The 14,479-nt window shown below is 39.9% G+C and overlaps 1 protein-coding gene across 1 annotated transcript in view; it reads right to left on the reverse strand.

Annotated features, from left to right (window-relative positions):
• Positions 1–14,025, reverse strand: part of jag1b (jagged canonical Notch ligand 1b) — a 28,060-nt gene extending 14,035 nt beyond the window's left edge. The window contains exons 1-5 of the mRNA XM_065296411.2: positions 13,685–14,025; positions 13,034–13,333; positions 6,990–7,047; positions 3,529–3,786; positions 2,622–2,682 (exon numbers count right to left, since the gene is read on the reverse strand). Of these exons, the coding sequence (XP_065152483.1) occupies positions 2,622–2,682; positions 3,529–3,786; positions 6,990–7,047; positions 13,034–13,333; positions 13,685–13,756 (749 nt within the window). The 5' untranslated portion in view covers positions 13,757–14,025. The remainder of the gene's footprint in view (positions 1–2,621; positions 2,683–3,528; positions 3,787–6,989; positions 7,048–13,033; positions 13,334–13,684) is intronic.
• Between the last annotated feature and the right edge of the window lie 454 nt (positions 14,026–14,479).

The raw sequence follows: 14,479 nt of genomic DNA on the forward strand, positions 1-14,479 counted from the left end.
AAAGCATTCCAGGATTTTTCTCATTTTAATGGACCCCAACACTTAACAGTTTTAATGCAGTTTAAAATTGCAGTTTCAAAGGACTCTAAACAATTCCAAACGAGGCATATTGGTCTTATCTAGCGAAACGATTGTCATTTTTGGCAAGAAAAATAAAAAACATGCACTTTTACACAATTTCTCTTCCTCCTCCAGCTGTGTGACGTGCTAGCGACCTCACGTAATTGGGAATGACGTTGAAAGGTCACGTGTAACCATTTTAAACAATAAACTGACACTAAGACATTAATTAGTATCATACAACAACGTCAGAACGCTCTTTTCTCCACACTTTGTAAACACTGGGGCGTAGTTTCGCATACGTCATCCGTGTCTTCTTGACATGATGACGTATTAGGTGAGGTCGCGCTGGCGCTACACACGACCGGAGGAAGACGAGAAGTTGTGGTTTAAAAGTGCATATTTTTATTTTATTTATCGTATCGTTTTTGAAACTGCAATTTTAAACTACATTAAAACTGTAAAGTGTTGGGGTCCATTAAAGTCCATTAAAATGAGAAAAATCCTGGAATGTTTCCCCCAAAATGTTTTCGACTGAAAACATCAACATTTTGGATGACATGGTGGTGAGTATATTATCTGGATTTTTTAAAGAAAATTTACTAATCCTTTAAAATTTGGTTAAGATGAGGCTTCTTGGCATTTTTACCTATGACGACTGGAGCGTAAATAAGTAGGCTAAAATACCGCAGATTTTGGATTTAGTGTTATGTTCTTGAAAACCAATTTGTTATAATTTTCTTAAAAGTACATTTTAAAAACTGTTTTTAAGGTGTTCAAAAGGTTACCCTTTTCCTAAACCGTAATAAACTCCCACAAAAGTACGCTAGGGAAACTAACTTCTCATCTGATTATTTACTGGCGAGCCATGCAAACAACAAACACCAGCTGTATAACTCCTCTGGGTCTTTTAGAGAGACTAACATTAGGTTGTGGCAGGACACTCTGTCTCAATAAAAGCGGAGCGGCTTGGCTCCCTAACTCCTCGGACGTCTGGGTGGGGAGGGGGTGTTTCCAGACCGTTTCATTTCCAATGTATTTACGGCGGGTTTTCGCTCCTGTTCCCATGTAGTGGTTCTCCACCCCAGGCATGAAAACAAGACCCGCAAGACCCGGCACTCAAGCCATAGAATATCTGGAAGCCTGTAATTAAATTCCTTCTCCAAAAAGGCTCTTCCCTACATTTCTTACTAGAGATGGCTGTAATTACCCAGCACTTCTCTGAGCCCGAGCGATAACCTGCGATAAACGGGGACTTAAGCGTTTAGCCGCAGGAAAACAGACTGGCCTCTGGGGGAAAAGAAAACAATTAGCCTGGGGTGGCAGTTCAGCTGTAAAAATAAACACAGTGGTTGAGTAAAGCTCTCTGTGCCATTAAAGGCAACTATTCTTAAATGTGCATAAAGATAAACCTTCAATGGATACCATCTCCAGTCAGCAACTCGCTTAGCTTTCATTGCTTCCAAGAAAACGATGTTAAATGCTGAATTTGTGATTTATATATTAAATCCCCACGACTAAGGAACGGCTTCACCCTGCAGGCCTCGACAGTTTTAATTTAGCAGTTTCATCTCTTGTTTAGTTTCATCGCTTGTTTAAACAGTTGCACAATTGCATAGTTGTGTATTCTGGCAAGTGTTTAGTGAGAGATGAATAGGTAGTGAGATCTAACCATGCCAAATGTAACAAAGGGCTGAGGTTTTAGTATACATTGAACTCTGGATGTTTAAGGCTGATCTTTTTTAGAGGCAGTACGAATTTAAAGAACAAACAATAAAAGCAAAATTGTTGACTATATGCAATAATGGACACTATCATGCAAATCTGTGCCATTATAAAAACCAAAAGCACAGCCATAAAAATCCTAATCCAAAGCTTGCCGTTACTTGCCCCTGCCGAAGTTTGTTGCGCAACAAATTCAATGTTCAATAAGTCAATGCTCTCCTTAACACAAATAGGGTACATGTGACTCATTCCCTTATGACAAAGCAGGGAAACATTGTAAGTCGCACTGAAGCATTTGTTCCCATGCCTTTCAATCTGACACATTACAAATCAATTCTTAATTTTCCCTGCAAAATGTGTTAATAGGGCACACGCAGCTTTGGCTGCTCTAGAGAAACAACACAATAAAAGACACACAGATATGCATCTCATTGTGTTCCCCTGTGGCTAAATTCATACACCATTAGTAAAACAAGCAGTGCAGATTATAGATAAAACCTCAACATCACGCCAGACAAAATACCACATAAAATGGCTATAAATAGCTTTGCTCTAAAGTTGCCTCTTCAACATGGCCTTGCAGAGTCTCTCCGTGTTAAATTTTGTTAAAATACTTTAAAGTGGATGTCATTCATTTGACAGCATTTACACATGAGCCATTCACACATTCTGCAGTGTTGCACTGTTTAACAAAGCTTGACTTGAGGACTACATTAGGGGGAAAGGTTGAGGAGAAAATAGAGCCATTGGCATTCAGCTGCCATGAGATCACTAACAGAGCCATACCTCGCATTGCTTCAAAGAGTAAATGATGCTAAACAATACAAAAAACTCACTTGCAGCCCCCTGGTTTCTTGCAGGATCCGTGTTCTGCGCTGCAACCTTGTCTGCAGATAGCTGAAAGAAACATGAAATTATTGTGAATAAAATAAAGAAGTGATACAGGATGAATGAGACTTAACACCAAAGCCCATTATGAAAATTTGAAATGAAATCTATTTTAACTCATTGGAGTAACTTTAAACAATAATTTAACTACTTTGGATCCTCTGTGTTAAATAAAAGTATGCATGCATCATAGAGACTCATACAATACTGTAGCAAGTAAAACAGCAATAATGAATCGAATAATACATTATTTATTAATCTGTTAAGGAAAACCCAACCAAATCAAACCAAATTATGTAAATCAATCACTGTTTAAATGTTTTTTTTTTTTTGTAAATTGGAATGGCTTACTGGAATACTTGAAATGGAATACTTTAATAATACTACTAAAGTGGTTTCCATGATTAAAACCCAATGGCCTCAAAATAACTCTTTAATTTTTAGTGGGGAATCTTTCTAACCTCTGTCCTGCACCCTGCTCTAATTTGAGGTCTGTCGTCAGGCTCCGGCTCTCAATTCACGGCTGTTGCCTTGTAAAACGGCAGCTTAAACCAACATCCACCCTAACTCTCTTCGCCACATTTATAAGAGAAGTAGCGATGTCTAATTTGTGAATGAATCATTGTTTTGAGTTGAATGGTTTTAAATCCTGTTTACAAAACCACCCCAAATGCACTCAATTGAACACATTACTGCTCAGAATATGACACATGCTATCATATGAATTCAAAATACGGTTTTAATTTGTTTGTGAATCACATTTAAAACGACAAACAACATCTATACAAAAAAGAATCACGATTTAGTCGAACATAAAAAAAAACCCACGCAGCTAACTACAAAGCACAAACTCACCAGTATTACAGTCAGCACCTGTCCATCCTTCCAAGCAAGTCTTGTTTCCGTTCATGTCGCAGGTGTAGTGTCCAAAAAACTCATCACGTGGCCGACAAAACTTGTTGCAGCCGAATCCATAGTAGTGTTCGTCGCAGGTGACCCGGATCTGGTAGTCAAACTGTGCGGCATGGCCATTGTGCGTCAGCCTTTGCCATTGTCGATTAGGGTTGATCATGCCAGAATGGTATGCTTTCTCTATGAGCGGTCTAGATGAACCTGAAGAGGGTCACAGATAGAAAGAGCTTAACACAATGTTATGTTAATGTATTGGTAACAGACTAAAGACCCCATTGGGCTACTGTATAATCCTATTGGCAGCCCATACTAATGACATCACTCACTACAGGGTTCCCACACCTTAGTTAACTTCAAAGACTTTCAAGGTCTTTTCAGGTGCAAACCCCCTCAAATTCAAGAAATAAATGTGGGGAGACATTTCAAGTGAGAGCAAGGTTACATCGTGTTACCTTTTAAGATACATTGTTACAGTTCCCTTTCGAGGGAACTCACGCTGCGTCACTGCAGTGACACTTTGGGGACACCCCCAGGAATAAGTGCGTCTGAATGTGTATATCAAATTCAACCAATGGTGAGGCTTAACGACAAAGACAGGGTGATGCGGGAGCCAGGAAGTATTTCGCTATCTGAAATATTGCCAAAGATTGGCATTACAGGGATGCAGGAAGTATGGCAAGGGAGACGCAGCGTCTCGTTCCCTTCTAAGGGAAGAACAGTTACATACGTAACCCGAGACGTTTTCATGTGTCAAAAAAGCATTTTGGTATGAATCAACATTCGCATACAGAAGATATACTGTAAGCATTTAAAGCGAACAGTTTAGCACGTGTGCTTAAAAAGTCTAGAATTTTTATGATGTTATCCTACACTACACAGGGAATAATATGGATTTTTTCCAGAAAACTTCTTGCATAAAATAGACCTGTATCTATGCATGTATATTTTCAAAAACTTCCTAGGGCCTTGAATTTTTTCCACCAGATTCACAAACTTTCGTGGATTTCAAGGACCCGTGGGAACCGTGTTACTAACAAAAACTGTTTTGCCCTGTCTATCTCTTTCTCCTCTGTTCTTTTTTGAATCCTTTCAGTCTTTTAAGAGGCACTCACCATGCCAAAGGGAGGATTAGAGGAATGAAATAAAGCATTTGAAAGACTGTAATGAGACTTTAATTAAAAACAATGAATGCAAATAGTAACCCAACAAGTAAAATGAAGTAAACAGGTCAGGGTGTGTGAAGGGAAAGCAGGTCTGTGTTACATATATCTACCCCTATTAACATTGCCACCCAGATTTCACCCTCAAGTTTTTTAGTCCTGATGTGGACTGGGCCATAGGAGTCTGCTTAACCATTTATTTTGGGGAAGATATATATTTAAACTGCTTTAAATGTTTTGCGATTATGAAATACAGAATGAGAAAAACACAGCAGGACACGTCACAAACAAGTCTTAACACAGAACGATATTATTATGGGGCGTTTGTTAGGCACAACACAAAGTGGAGGTTTTGTTGTTTGCGCTTGCCATGCAACTTTGCGGTAATACATTATTATAAAAAACTCAATGTTACAACAATTTCAAAGTGACGCATCGAAAAGGAATTCACATTCAGAGCCATTCATTTTATTATTGTTAGTTGCTTCTTTTGTTCAGATCAATGTATTAATATATTATTGATATGTAGGCATTACATAATGTGAAATGTATTCATTTATTATAAAAAATTATTCCAAAAGAAATCCAAAAATAATTTGTAAACTATTTCAATTGTATTATCAAAACTATGCATTGCCTAATAAATAGAAATAAAACATATGTGACATATACCGTTACTGTGAAGTATACCGCACTTCCCAAACAATTACTAATACTGCGCCCATCCCTACCACATAACCTGAGGTAAGCAGACAGCTCACCTCTTACTCAATTTTATTACTGGATCTTTATAGAAAATGTGATTACAAAAATGTACACCCCACCCTTTCTCATAGACAAACTTATATGCGTTTTAACTTTTTTACTTATCTCTAAGACTGTTTCTAGCAGGACAGATTCTCAGCAAACAGATGCAATACATAAAAATAGCTTGATTTATTTACGCCTGTCATAAGAAGAGAAGAGGTACAGTGAGACGAGGCAATATTATGAAAGCCAGGATGGCCTATAGTTCATGGGATTCAGGAATGCAGAGGGCTGTTGTGGCATTTCGCTCGCACCCTGAACCCTAAGCCTGGGCCAAGTGTCACCTCTTTATTACCTGCAGCCTGATCCACTTCACTGTTGGGTGAGGAAGTCACGTTAAACTGACAAAAGCTCTCGGGACAAACGCTAAGCACTGCGGAGTTAGCTTGTACAGTTAACGAAAAATAAAAACAAACGGCCGTTTTATTCTGCTCCGAGGAAAGCCAAATCATGTGTCTGCCAATTTATGAAAGTCACAAAACAATATTTGAACAGATCAAGTTTTACACGATTCTAAAGAGCTTTGAAAGTAGAGTTTGGCTTAAATCCACATGCGATAACCAAAATGTTATTTTACAATATTTATAAAAACTAAATATTGTTTCAATGTCTTCTAAAAGCACAAATGTAGGCGAGCATGAATTGGCTGCACATTTGGGGATTTCCAGATTTTAATGGTTGAATCAAAGGTTTAAGCACAGAAAAATCGAAATAAAAACTAAAGTAAAAGGTTAACGGGGCATGTTCTGAGAAATATTTAAAACACAAACAATTTAAAGTCTGACATCACTAGTTTAAGGTTCAGTGAACTCAATATACTTGCAATTTAAAAGAAAAACACACAAAAAACAACAACTCATAGCATAATGGACTCAACACTGAATATACATTTTCATGCCAACTCAAACTTAAAATCAGAACTCCAAGCTGCATGTCACTAAACTGAAGCAAAACAACTCAGAAAGGGAATTTAAATGAACTAAACCAGACTCAATATAACGTCTAAATGGGATTGTTTCAGGCGTGTTAAGCCCTGTTGATGTGCACAAAGAGAGAGGTTATAGCAAACATAACCTTGTGCTTGAGCTCTGCACCGTGACAGAGAGGCCGTGAGACCTTGACTGCCAACACCTGCCATTAGTCATCAGGTATTCGGAAACATTTTCATAAGCATGACCCTCCTTCCCCCATACCACAGTGTTTCTGTAGCCCCTCGCACACACGCACACATCCTAGTTTCTCTTCCCTGTTCTGTTATACACACCTGTCAGCACATTTGGTTTAAAGTCTAGCATGCAATAAGCGGAAAGGGGTACAAAAAACAAACTTTAATTCCTTTCATTTGCCGAAGGTTAAACAAAAGAGGGGGAGGGGAGGGAGAGAAAGGGAGAGCAAACAGCATTACCAAATACTGAGCAAAAGAGTTGTAATACTCACTTTCACTGGCGGTATCATTATCGAAGTCCAAGGCCTCCACTATCAACGTGTAGGACCTCTGTAAGAGAACAACACACTTGCAGTCAGCACTGAAACCAAAACAGTGAAACATCAAAGATCATTTTAGATCAGCGGAGCTTTAGTCCAGGACCTTGCCCTGTAAACATCAATGACGAAATCTGACCATGGGGACATGCTGAGAGATGAACCATAAAAAACCAAATGAATAGTAGAACCATGAACTTTTCTGGTAGTGTTCAAACATTTGGGGCAGATATTAACATCCTTGCAATTGACACGAGGCGGCAACAAGCATCAGGAGTATCCTCAGTGAGGATTAAAAAAGCACAGATTTTTATTAAATAGCACAAATTAAATGTTTATTATATAAAAGCCCAAAGGGTTTTTCTCCTAGGAGGTTTTTTCAACCCCTGGGGAGTCTGCTGACATTGGCTTAACTTAGCACATAGGTTAAATTTTTACTACGCTCGCTAGTATGGTTCATCTTAACCGCTGTATTCCGCTGTTTATATTTTTTATGATTTTTCTGTGTTTTTTCTGCATTTATTAATGTAAAGCTGCTTTGAAACAATTAAACAATTGAAAAGCGCTATATAAATAAAATTAAATTGAATTGATGCTGTTGTTCAGCCAATCAGATGACTCTGAGGTGCTTTCTGCCGGTCAGTCATTACTGGCATGTCTTTGGAGGGAGCTTTCGGAAAGATGGATTGGACTAAATCTGGCAACACATTTTACATTTATCAACTTAATAATTATAAACGCATCAATTTATATCGATCAGTAAAAGCTGCTATTCCCTTTTGAAAGGTTGGACAGAATAATCTCTCTGTCGTTCCAGACAATTGACATTGGGGTGTTTGTTTTTCTGCAGGTGGTTTCTCTGCATTCAGAAATTATTAACCTAAACAATTAAGGCGTTAAAAAAGCCCTCAGGTTTTATAAATATGTGTTTATTCCTGATAACAATAAAGTTTATTGTTATCAGCTTGAGCTAAAATGACTGGCTCTTTCCTATTGCATCTTTCCATTCCTAAATGCAGCTGTGTTTACTTACGAAAAAACACTTTTTACCATTCAAGTGAGTTATCAGTCACATGACATTTAGGGCTAACGCGATTGGCTCAGATAACATGTACATGAATAGCTTTGTCCAGACAACTTGCTCCTTAGTTCCACCCACATGTCAAAAACATCAAAGTAGCACCATGATTCTATTGGTTTCCAACTTTACAATAGATGACTTTAATAAAACTGCATTCCTAAAATGTTAAAACAAGCAGCGATCTTCATAACCGTCTTAGAGATCTGACAAAAAGAGTCAGAATGAGAATGAGCAGATTGAAAGTAGACATTTCTTTGTAAACCCGCAAAAATCCCCTTTCTCTTCTCACTTTCACGTCCTTTGTGTGCTACGTTTTGTTCCTCTTTTTCCCCACGGAGAGGAATGTGGAGTTGAGGATCTGAGGGAGCTGCAGGGGGTGGGCTGCTTTTAGCATGACTCCAATGCAGGCCGAGATCTCTGGAGGGCTTGGCTACATTTCAGCACTTCTGAAACGCTTTGTCTGACTTAAGGTCATGATGGCTCTCACCGATATCAGGTGACAAGAGCCACAGAGAGAGAGACAGAGAGCCTGGGAGTATAAAATGATTGTCCATATCTAGGTATTAAAGTATTATTGTTAAAAAAAGCTGATGTAATAGAGTATATGAGAGAAAACGTGTGTCAGAGTCATAATCCCTGTGCCAGAACTGAAGCATCTCTTACCGCACCTACTTGTCAAATTCACACACTCGTACTCTTGACGGGGCACCACGAAATTTCCAAAGTTTTCACTGTACGTTTACAGCAATGATGGACTCTGAGAAGCCAGACCATTCAAGCAAACCAGTGCTCGACACCTCACGCTGTACAAAGGGCTAAAATTAGTCCTGCCTCATTTGGATCTCAATGACCTGAAGAATATCCATACACCCGCTTCAACGAACAAAAGTACCGCCTCGGGCGGAATAAAGGTCACTCGAGCGGCAGGATCAAAGTTTGTTGTGTTTACCTTATAAGCCGTATCAGTTATTTGATGAAAGTTATGTCACCTTTGTCGACATACCTTATGTCCTTCCTCTCCTTGTTCACACTCCAACGCATGGCAAACACAAACAGATTGCAAAATCACAGCCCTCATTTAAAATGGCAATCACATCCTACTATTTATGTATAGTAAACATACGATTGATTTTAACTGGCCCACACTTCCACAGACCGGATTTGAGCGTGACCGCTGCTGAAGACATGTCCAGACATGAGCTTACAAAACCACCCATCAGACCGGGGAACATTACGCCATCTAAAACAAAAAATGATGGACCACCTTAGCAAACTATACGATTAGAGCCTGGTTGAGTGGTTTTTTGCAATGCTTTACCTGTCATTATGTGTCATTACATAGTTTTCTGGCTTAAAAGGGTTGAATTTCATCTCTAGCTCTTTTGAAGCGCAACAAAGATTGAAGAGACAATCGACATTTACATATCTGGTAGATGCTTTTATCCAAAGCATTTCATTAGGGCTGCGCAGGATTGTCACGCGCAAGCTGGTTCCTTGATAAGTCGCGTGCGATTTATCATGCAGCCCTTCGTTTCATCAATATTTGTTTTGCATGGGATCAAACCCATGACCTTTTGTTGCTAGCATAATGCTTCACCAGTTGAGCTACAGTTCAGGTTCATACCCAGGACATTGGAGATTTTAAAGCAGGGGCCGCAAGCCTGGTCAGTCTATCTCACGCCATAACTCACAGTCTGGTTATCAGCTAAATGCCTGTCGCCGCCAGGTTCACTTTTCCCATGTTTGTTACCGACCTCTGCGTCTTCTTGGGACTCTCACTATGAACCCCCCAACCTGGCCAGCCTCAGTGCCTAAATCTTCTCTTCCTTATCGCTTTTAGCCTACAAGTGTGTCACAGTCTAAGGCACAATTATGCAGATGGTTTTGTCCAGAGTAGCAAACGAACCCATGACCTTTCAAACGCAATGTTTTAGTAATCGAGCTACAGGAACAACATAGACAACACTGTTGTTCTTCCGTTGCTTAGATGCAGGTTCTTCAGGCCTCGGTTGTCAAACACGGTTGGTGGTCTACAGATTACAGCTTGTGCTTTGCAAAGCAACACCTTAAATTGCATGTTCTTTGCCTTTAATTACACTTGGTTTGGGAATTTGTCAAGTTGTGACATCAAAACAAGTGTTAGGAAGAGGATGACAACGAGGATGATATGCAAAGTAAATAGCGTGTATGGATGCGCTGCGCACAATTCAGATAAATCCAAGTCAACTGGTTTAAATTAGAAGATCAGAAAAGCTAATTACGATATAGACGCATAATAAAGCACTATTTTGGGTGCAGAAAAAACTAAAAGGAAGGTCTTTTTTGCTGGGAGATTGTAATCAGGAGTTGTGGCCGGAGATAAGGGGGGCTTTCAGGGAAAGCTTTTGACAATCTTTTCGCTGCTCTCTCTGGCGTGGAAAATGAGACAGGCTTCCCTGATAACAGGTCTGTCACTCAACTGTGCACACAAGCGCTACTGGCTGCCATCTAATCTTCTGTCACTCACAACAGTGATCGCGAACAGGAGCTGAGGAGAGGGGCGGATCAAACGAAACGCCGGCTGTCAGATATGTGCGTGCCCACCGATTCAAAACTAGATATCTTAAAACCACAAAAACACAAAGCGTTCCCTGGTAACATTTCGTCCGTGCCAAGAAAACTGTGTGTGAGATAATAATTAAGTATAGCTATTCTGTCCCACGCAAGACATTAACTATAATACTACACAACTTTACAATCAATACCTCATTTAAGACCTGAACAAGGTTGGGAGAAATAGCCAAGCAATGCATTTCCCCATTCTATGGCTTGACTAATTTGCACATATGTGCCACATCAAAACGGAGACCATATAAAGCAAACATGTGTATTGTTGCCAGCAGCTCTTTCCCTCAAGGCTTAAACATGTAGATGGTTCACCTGCTTTTTTTATTCCCACACTGTCCCTTGCTACGGTTTACCACAGTCCACTGTGCTTTCCCACAGCACAGGATAGAATAGAGAAAGCACGCTCAGCAAAGCTGTTTCTTTTCTTTAAAAGCTGGTTAACCTCAGCATTTGGATTGCTTTTGTATTTACTTTACATGGGACATGTATTAAATATGCACACATAAATACTAGTTCGGCTTTGGGAAAGGGAATAGGTTCACAGACAATTTAAGAGATTGGACAGGAAAAATGAAATTATCCAATTTGCTGGTGAACCAGCTTTTTGGCTCATACAGTGCAGACAGGCCCCAGGTGCATTCAGGGCCACGGGGCCAGAGAGCACCACTGTAATCTGCTGAAACGACCAGTATGAGAAGTAAGGTCAGGGCTGGGTTTGTCTACGAGCCGATCTCATCACTGTTGGGTTGAACGCAGCTTCCTGTTGCCATTATGCACAGTAATCCTCACTGTAGCCAGCTTGGTCTGGCCATTGTCCCCTCCTGTTTCGCGTTCACAGGAGCGCTGTGTCTGGGTGGGCCATGCCCCAAACTCTTTCTCTCTCTCTCTATTACTCTGTGTCACTCTCAAAGCCAAACCAAAAGCAGAGGGCACTCAATCGCAATCAAATGTGGAAAATAAATTGGGGAAACAAAAGTAACGTGATGAAATGCTGTCGTGTGTGAACAACCAAAAGCTTCATTAACTTTAGTAATTACTGAGGGTTGCAAAAAGGTGCAATACCTGCTCTCCAGTCAGCCGTGACTGACACAAAGCCTAAACTTTAACCCTCCCCAGCAGCCAACTGAAAAAATAATTATGGGATAAAATCTTGGCAAACTTTTTGTTGCGTTAAGTGCGCCAACATTATTTTATAATCTTAATTTAAAGATTTACAGAACAAGCCATTTGTCATGTTTTGGCGGCAGCCATCTGATTAATTCTTTTTCTGTTTCTACCATGCCATTTGTTATCTTTTGTCAAATGATCAGTGCTTTGGATTCCACATCCCCAAAATATCCAAGGTGTTACATGATCAACACTTGACTACCGGTCGACTAGTTCAGGTTTTGGATAGGTGGACAGTGCACCAGAGCAATGGGTTCAAACAGGGACACATGCCTATTGTCAGGCAGTTCGTCGTTTGATTTGGTCTCATTTTGACCCGGCTGAGATTTATACCCATTATGACATCATCAGGCCAGCAGGTGCACAGGCACGCGCACTGGCAGAACGCGCCAAAGGACAGTTCAACGTCCCCAAAGCCAAAAATATCGAGAAATAACATGTCCGAGGCTAATTTACTTGCAGGCCAACTTAAAAACTATATTATGTAACTTAATACCAAATATCTGGAGTATTTATATGTTAATATAGAGGTGACCCAAATGCGGACACCAAACTACAGTTATTACACTGTTGTATATTCTAACTCATAACAGTACGTTTATTCCAAATCACATTTTTACCTCAGTTTAGTAAAAATCTCCTTAACACACTTGCAATTCAAGAGATTACGGTAACTCATAAATTATTTACAGCTGCAAGACAAACATTAGCAAATCTTTACTCTCCACAACACTTCAGCTCACGTGACTCGCGTCAAGGTAAACTTTTCAAATGGATATCTAGAGCGACACACATGAAAGGCACTGTTTATTTGACGCATTTATTTGCCAAGTTAAAATTAGCTGTTTAGGAGCAGCTGAAACGACCACCACGAGAAGTGAATTAACTGAGGCAACAGGCAAGTTCAAGAAATCAAGACAAACCACAACATTTCAAACCTCACGGACCACAAACGCGCACAAACTGACACAAACGCGTATTTTTTTACATTTCACCATGACACAAGATACTCAGCGTGGTATAATATTAATGCAAAAACAGAAATAAACAGGTAAGATAACACACGTGGAGTACAGCGACAACGTATCACCACCGTTGCGTCACCATCTCACATTAAATACGCCAGAAGAACATATCCACTCACCAGCCAAACGAAGCTGAAGGGTAAAACAATCCGTGACTTTTCACTCCGCATGTTCTTGGTCGAAAATGTATTCCCACCGAGAACTGGCGTATATCCAGTTCCGAAGCTGCAAGGCCCATCCGCGGAAACGCGCGATTGATATTCCTTCAGACAAACTTTAAAATATGTATCACATTCGTCCCGCGTGCATCTGCGATCCGGCGGGTTCGTGCTGTCGCAGCACTCGCCGCTCTGCAGCTCTCCGTTCGCGTTCTTCATCGATAAGATTTCCAGCTCGAAGTGTCCCGCTGCGTCAGACACCTGTTGAGAGAAACAAATGTTTAAATGTGCACAAAACGGTAAAATCTTAAATCTGTTTCACTTTGTGTAACATAAGCTGTCGCGAACTATCTGACAAAATGTCATTGTCCAAATCAGCTACATTGAACTTTTATGCTGCTCTGTATAGCTACAGATCCACGAGCTTGATATTAGTCTGGAAAATCAGATTATAACCACTACTGTTGACTTAAACCATGGATACAAAATGTCAGTTGCAAGCACAGTAAACTGTTTAAATAAATGAAATTCCCATTCAGTTGAAATGTTTAGCATACTTATATTTTAAACCAAAATATAAAACGTATTTGCAATTATTAAAAATCGACTCACCTTCGTTGGCAAACATAACAAAAAGGCATGAAGGTAAAAGGCAGAAAATACCGAAGTCCGTCGCACAATCATGCCTTCTTGCTGGTGTTGCTTTGAAACTCTAAAGTTCTAGCCGACTTACGGCTCTAATGTATTCCCGATTTAACATGCACGGGTGAAGAACAACTTAATTTTGTTTCAGGAAACTATTTTCCAATGTCTAGGAAACTGCCTCCTATTGTCCCAGCGTATGTTAAATAATTTTTTATTATGCTTTTCTCCCTTCTCTCTTTCTCAGCGGCGGGTATATATTACACAGAAGCCATGAGAGCGTTTGTCCGCGACTGACTGCCTGCGCATTCAATACACCAAGTTCAGTTAATGGGGGTGGCGATCGCATGCGTAATTTTAATATTCAGAAGTTAGGGAGGTTTGGCTTGTATGGGATGCCCCGCCCACGTGCCCCAGTCCCACAACATGACGGTTTAGCTAGAGCTCACAGGACAATAACCACATGTTCCTATTGCATGAATGAAAGCAGTTTGTTTTGGATGACATATTTCTCACAGTCATTTTTAGGTAAAAGAAATAAGGTATCTATCCATAACCATCTTTTTATTTATGCACTTAGCAGATGCTTTTATCCAAAGCAGTGTAATGCATTCAAGCTATGCATTTTTTATCTATGTGTTCCCTGAGAGTTGAACCCATGATCGTTGTGTTGCTATTGCAATGCTCTGCCAATTGAGCTACAATAACACAATCGCTTTTAGTTGACAGTGAAAATAGCAATAAATGAAATACGAGTAGCATGAG

Source organism: Paramisgurnus dabryanus, chromosome 20 (assembly GCF_030506205.2).
Source record: "Paramisgurnus dabryanus chromosome 20, PD_genome_1.1, whole genome shotgun sequence".
Lineage (NCBI taxonomy): Eukaryota > Metazoa > Chordata > Actinopteri > Cypriniformes > Cobitidae > Paramisgurnus > Paramisgurnus dabryanus.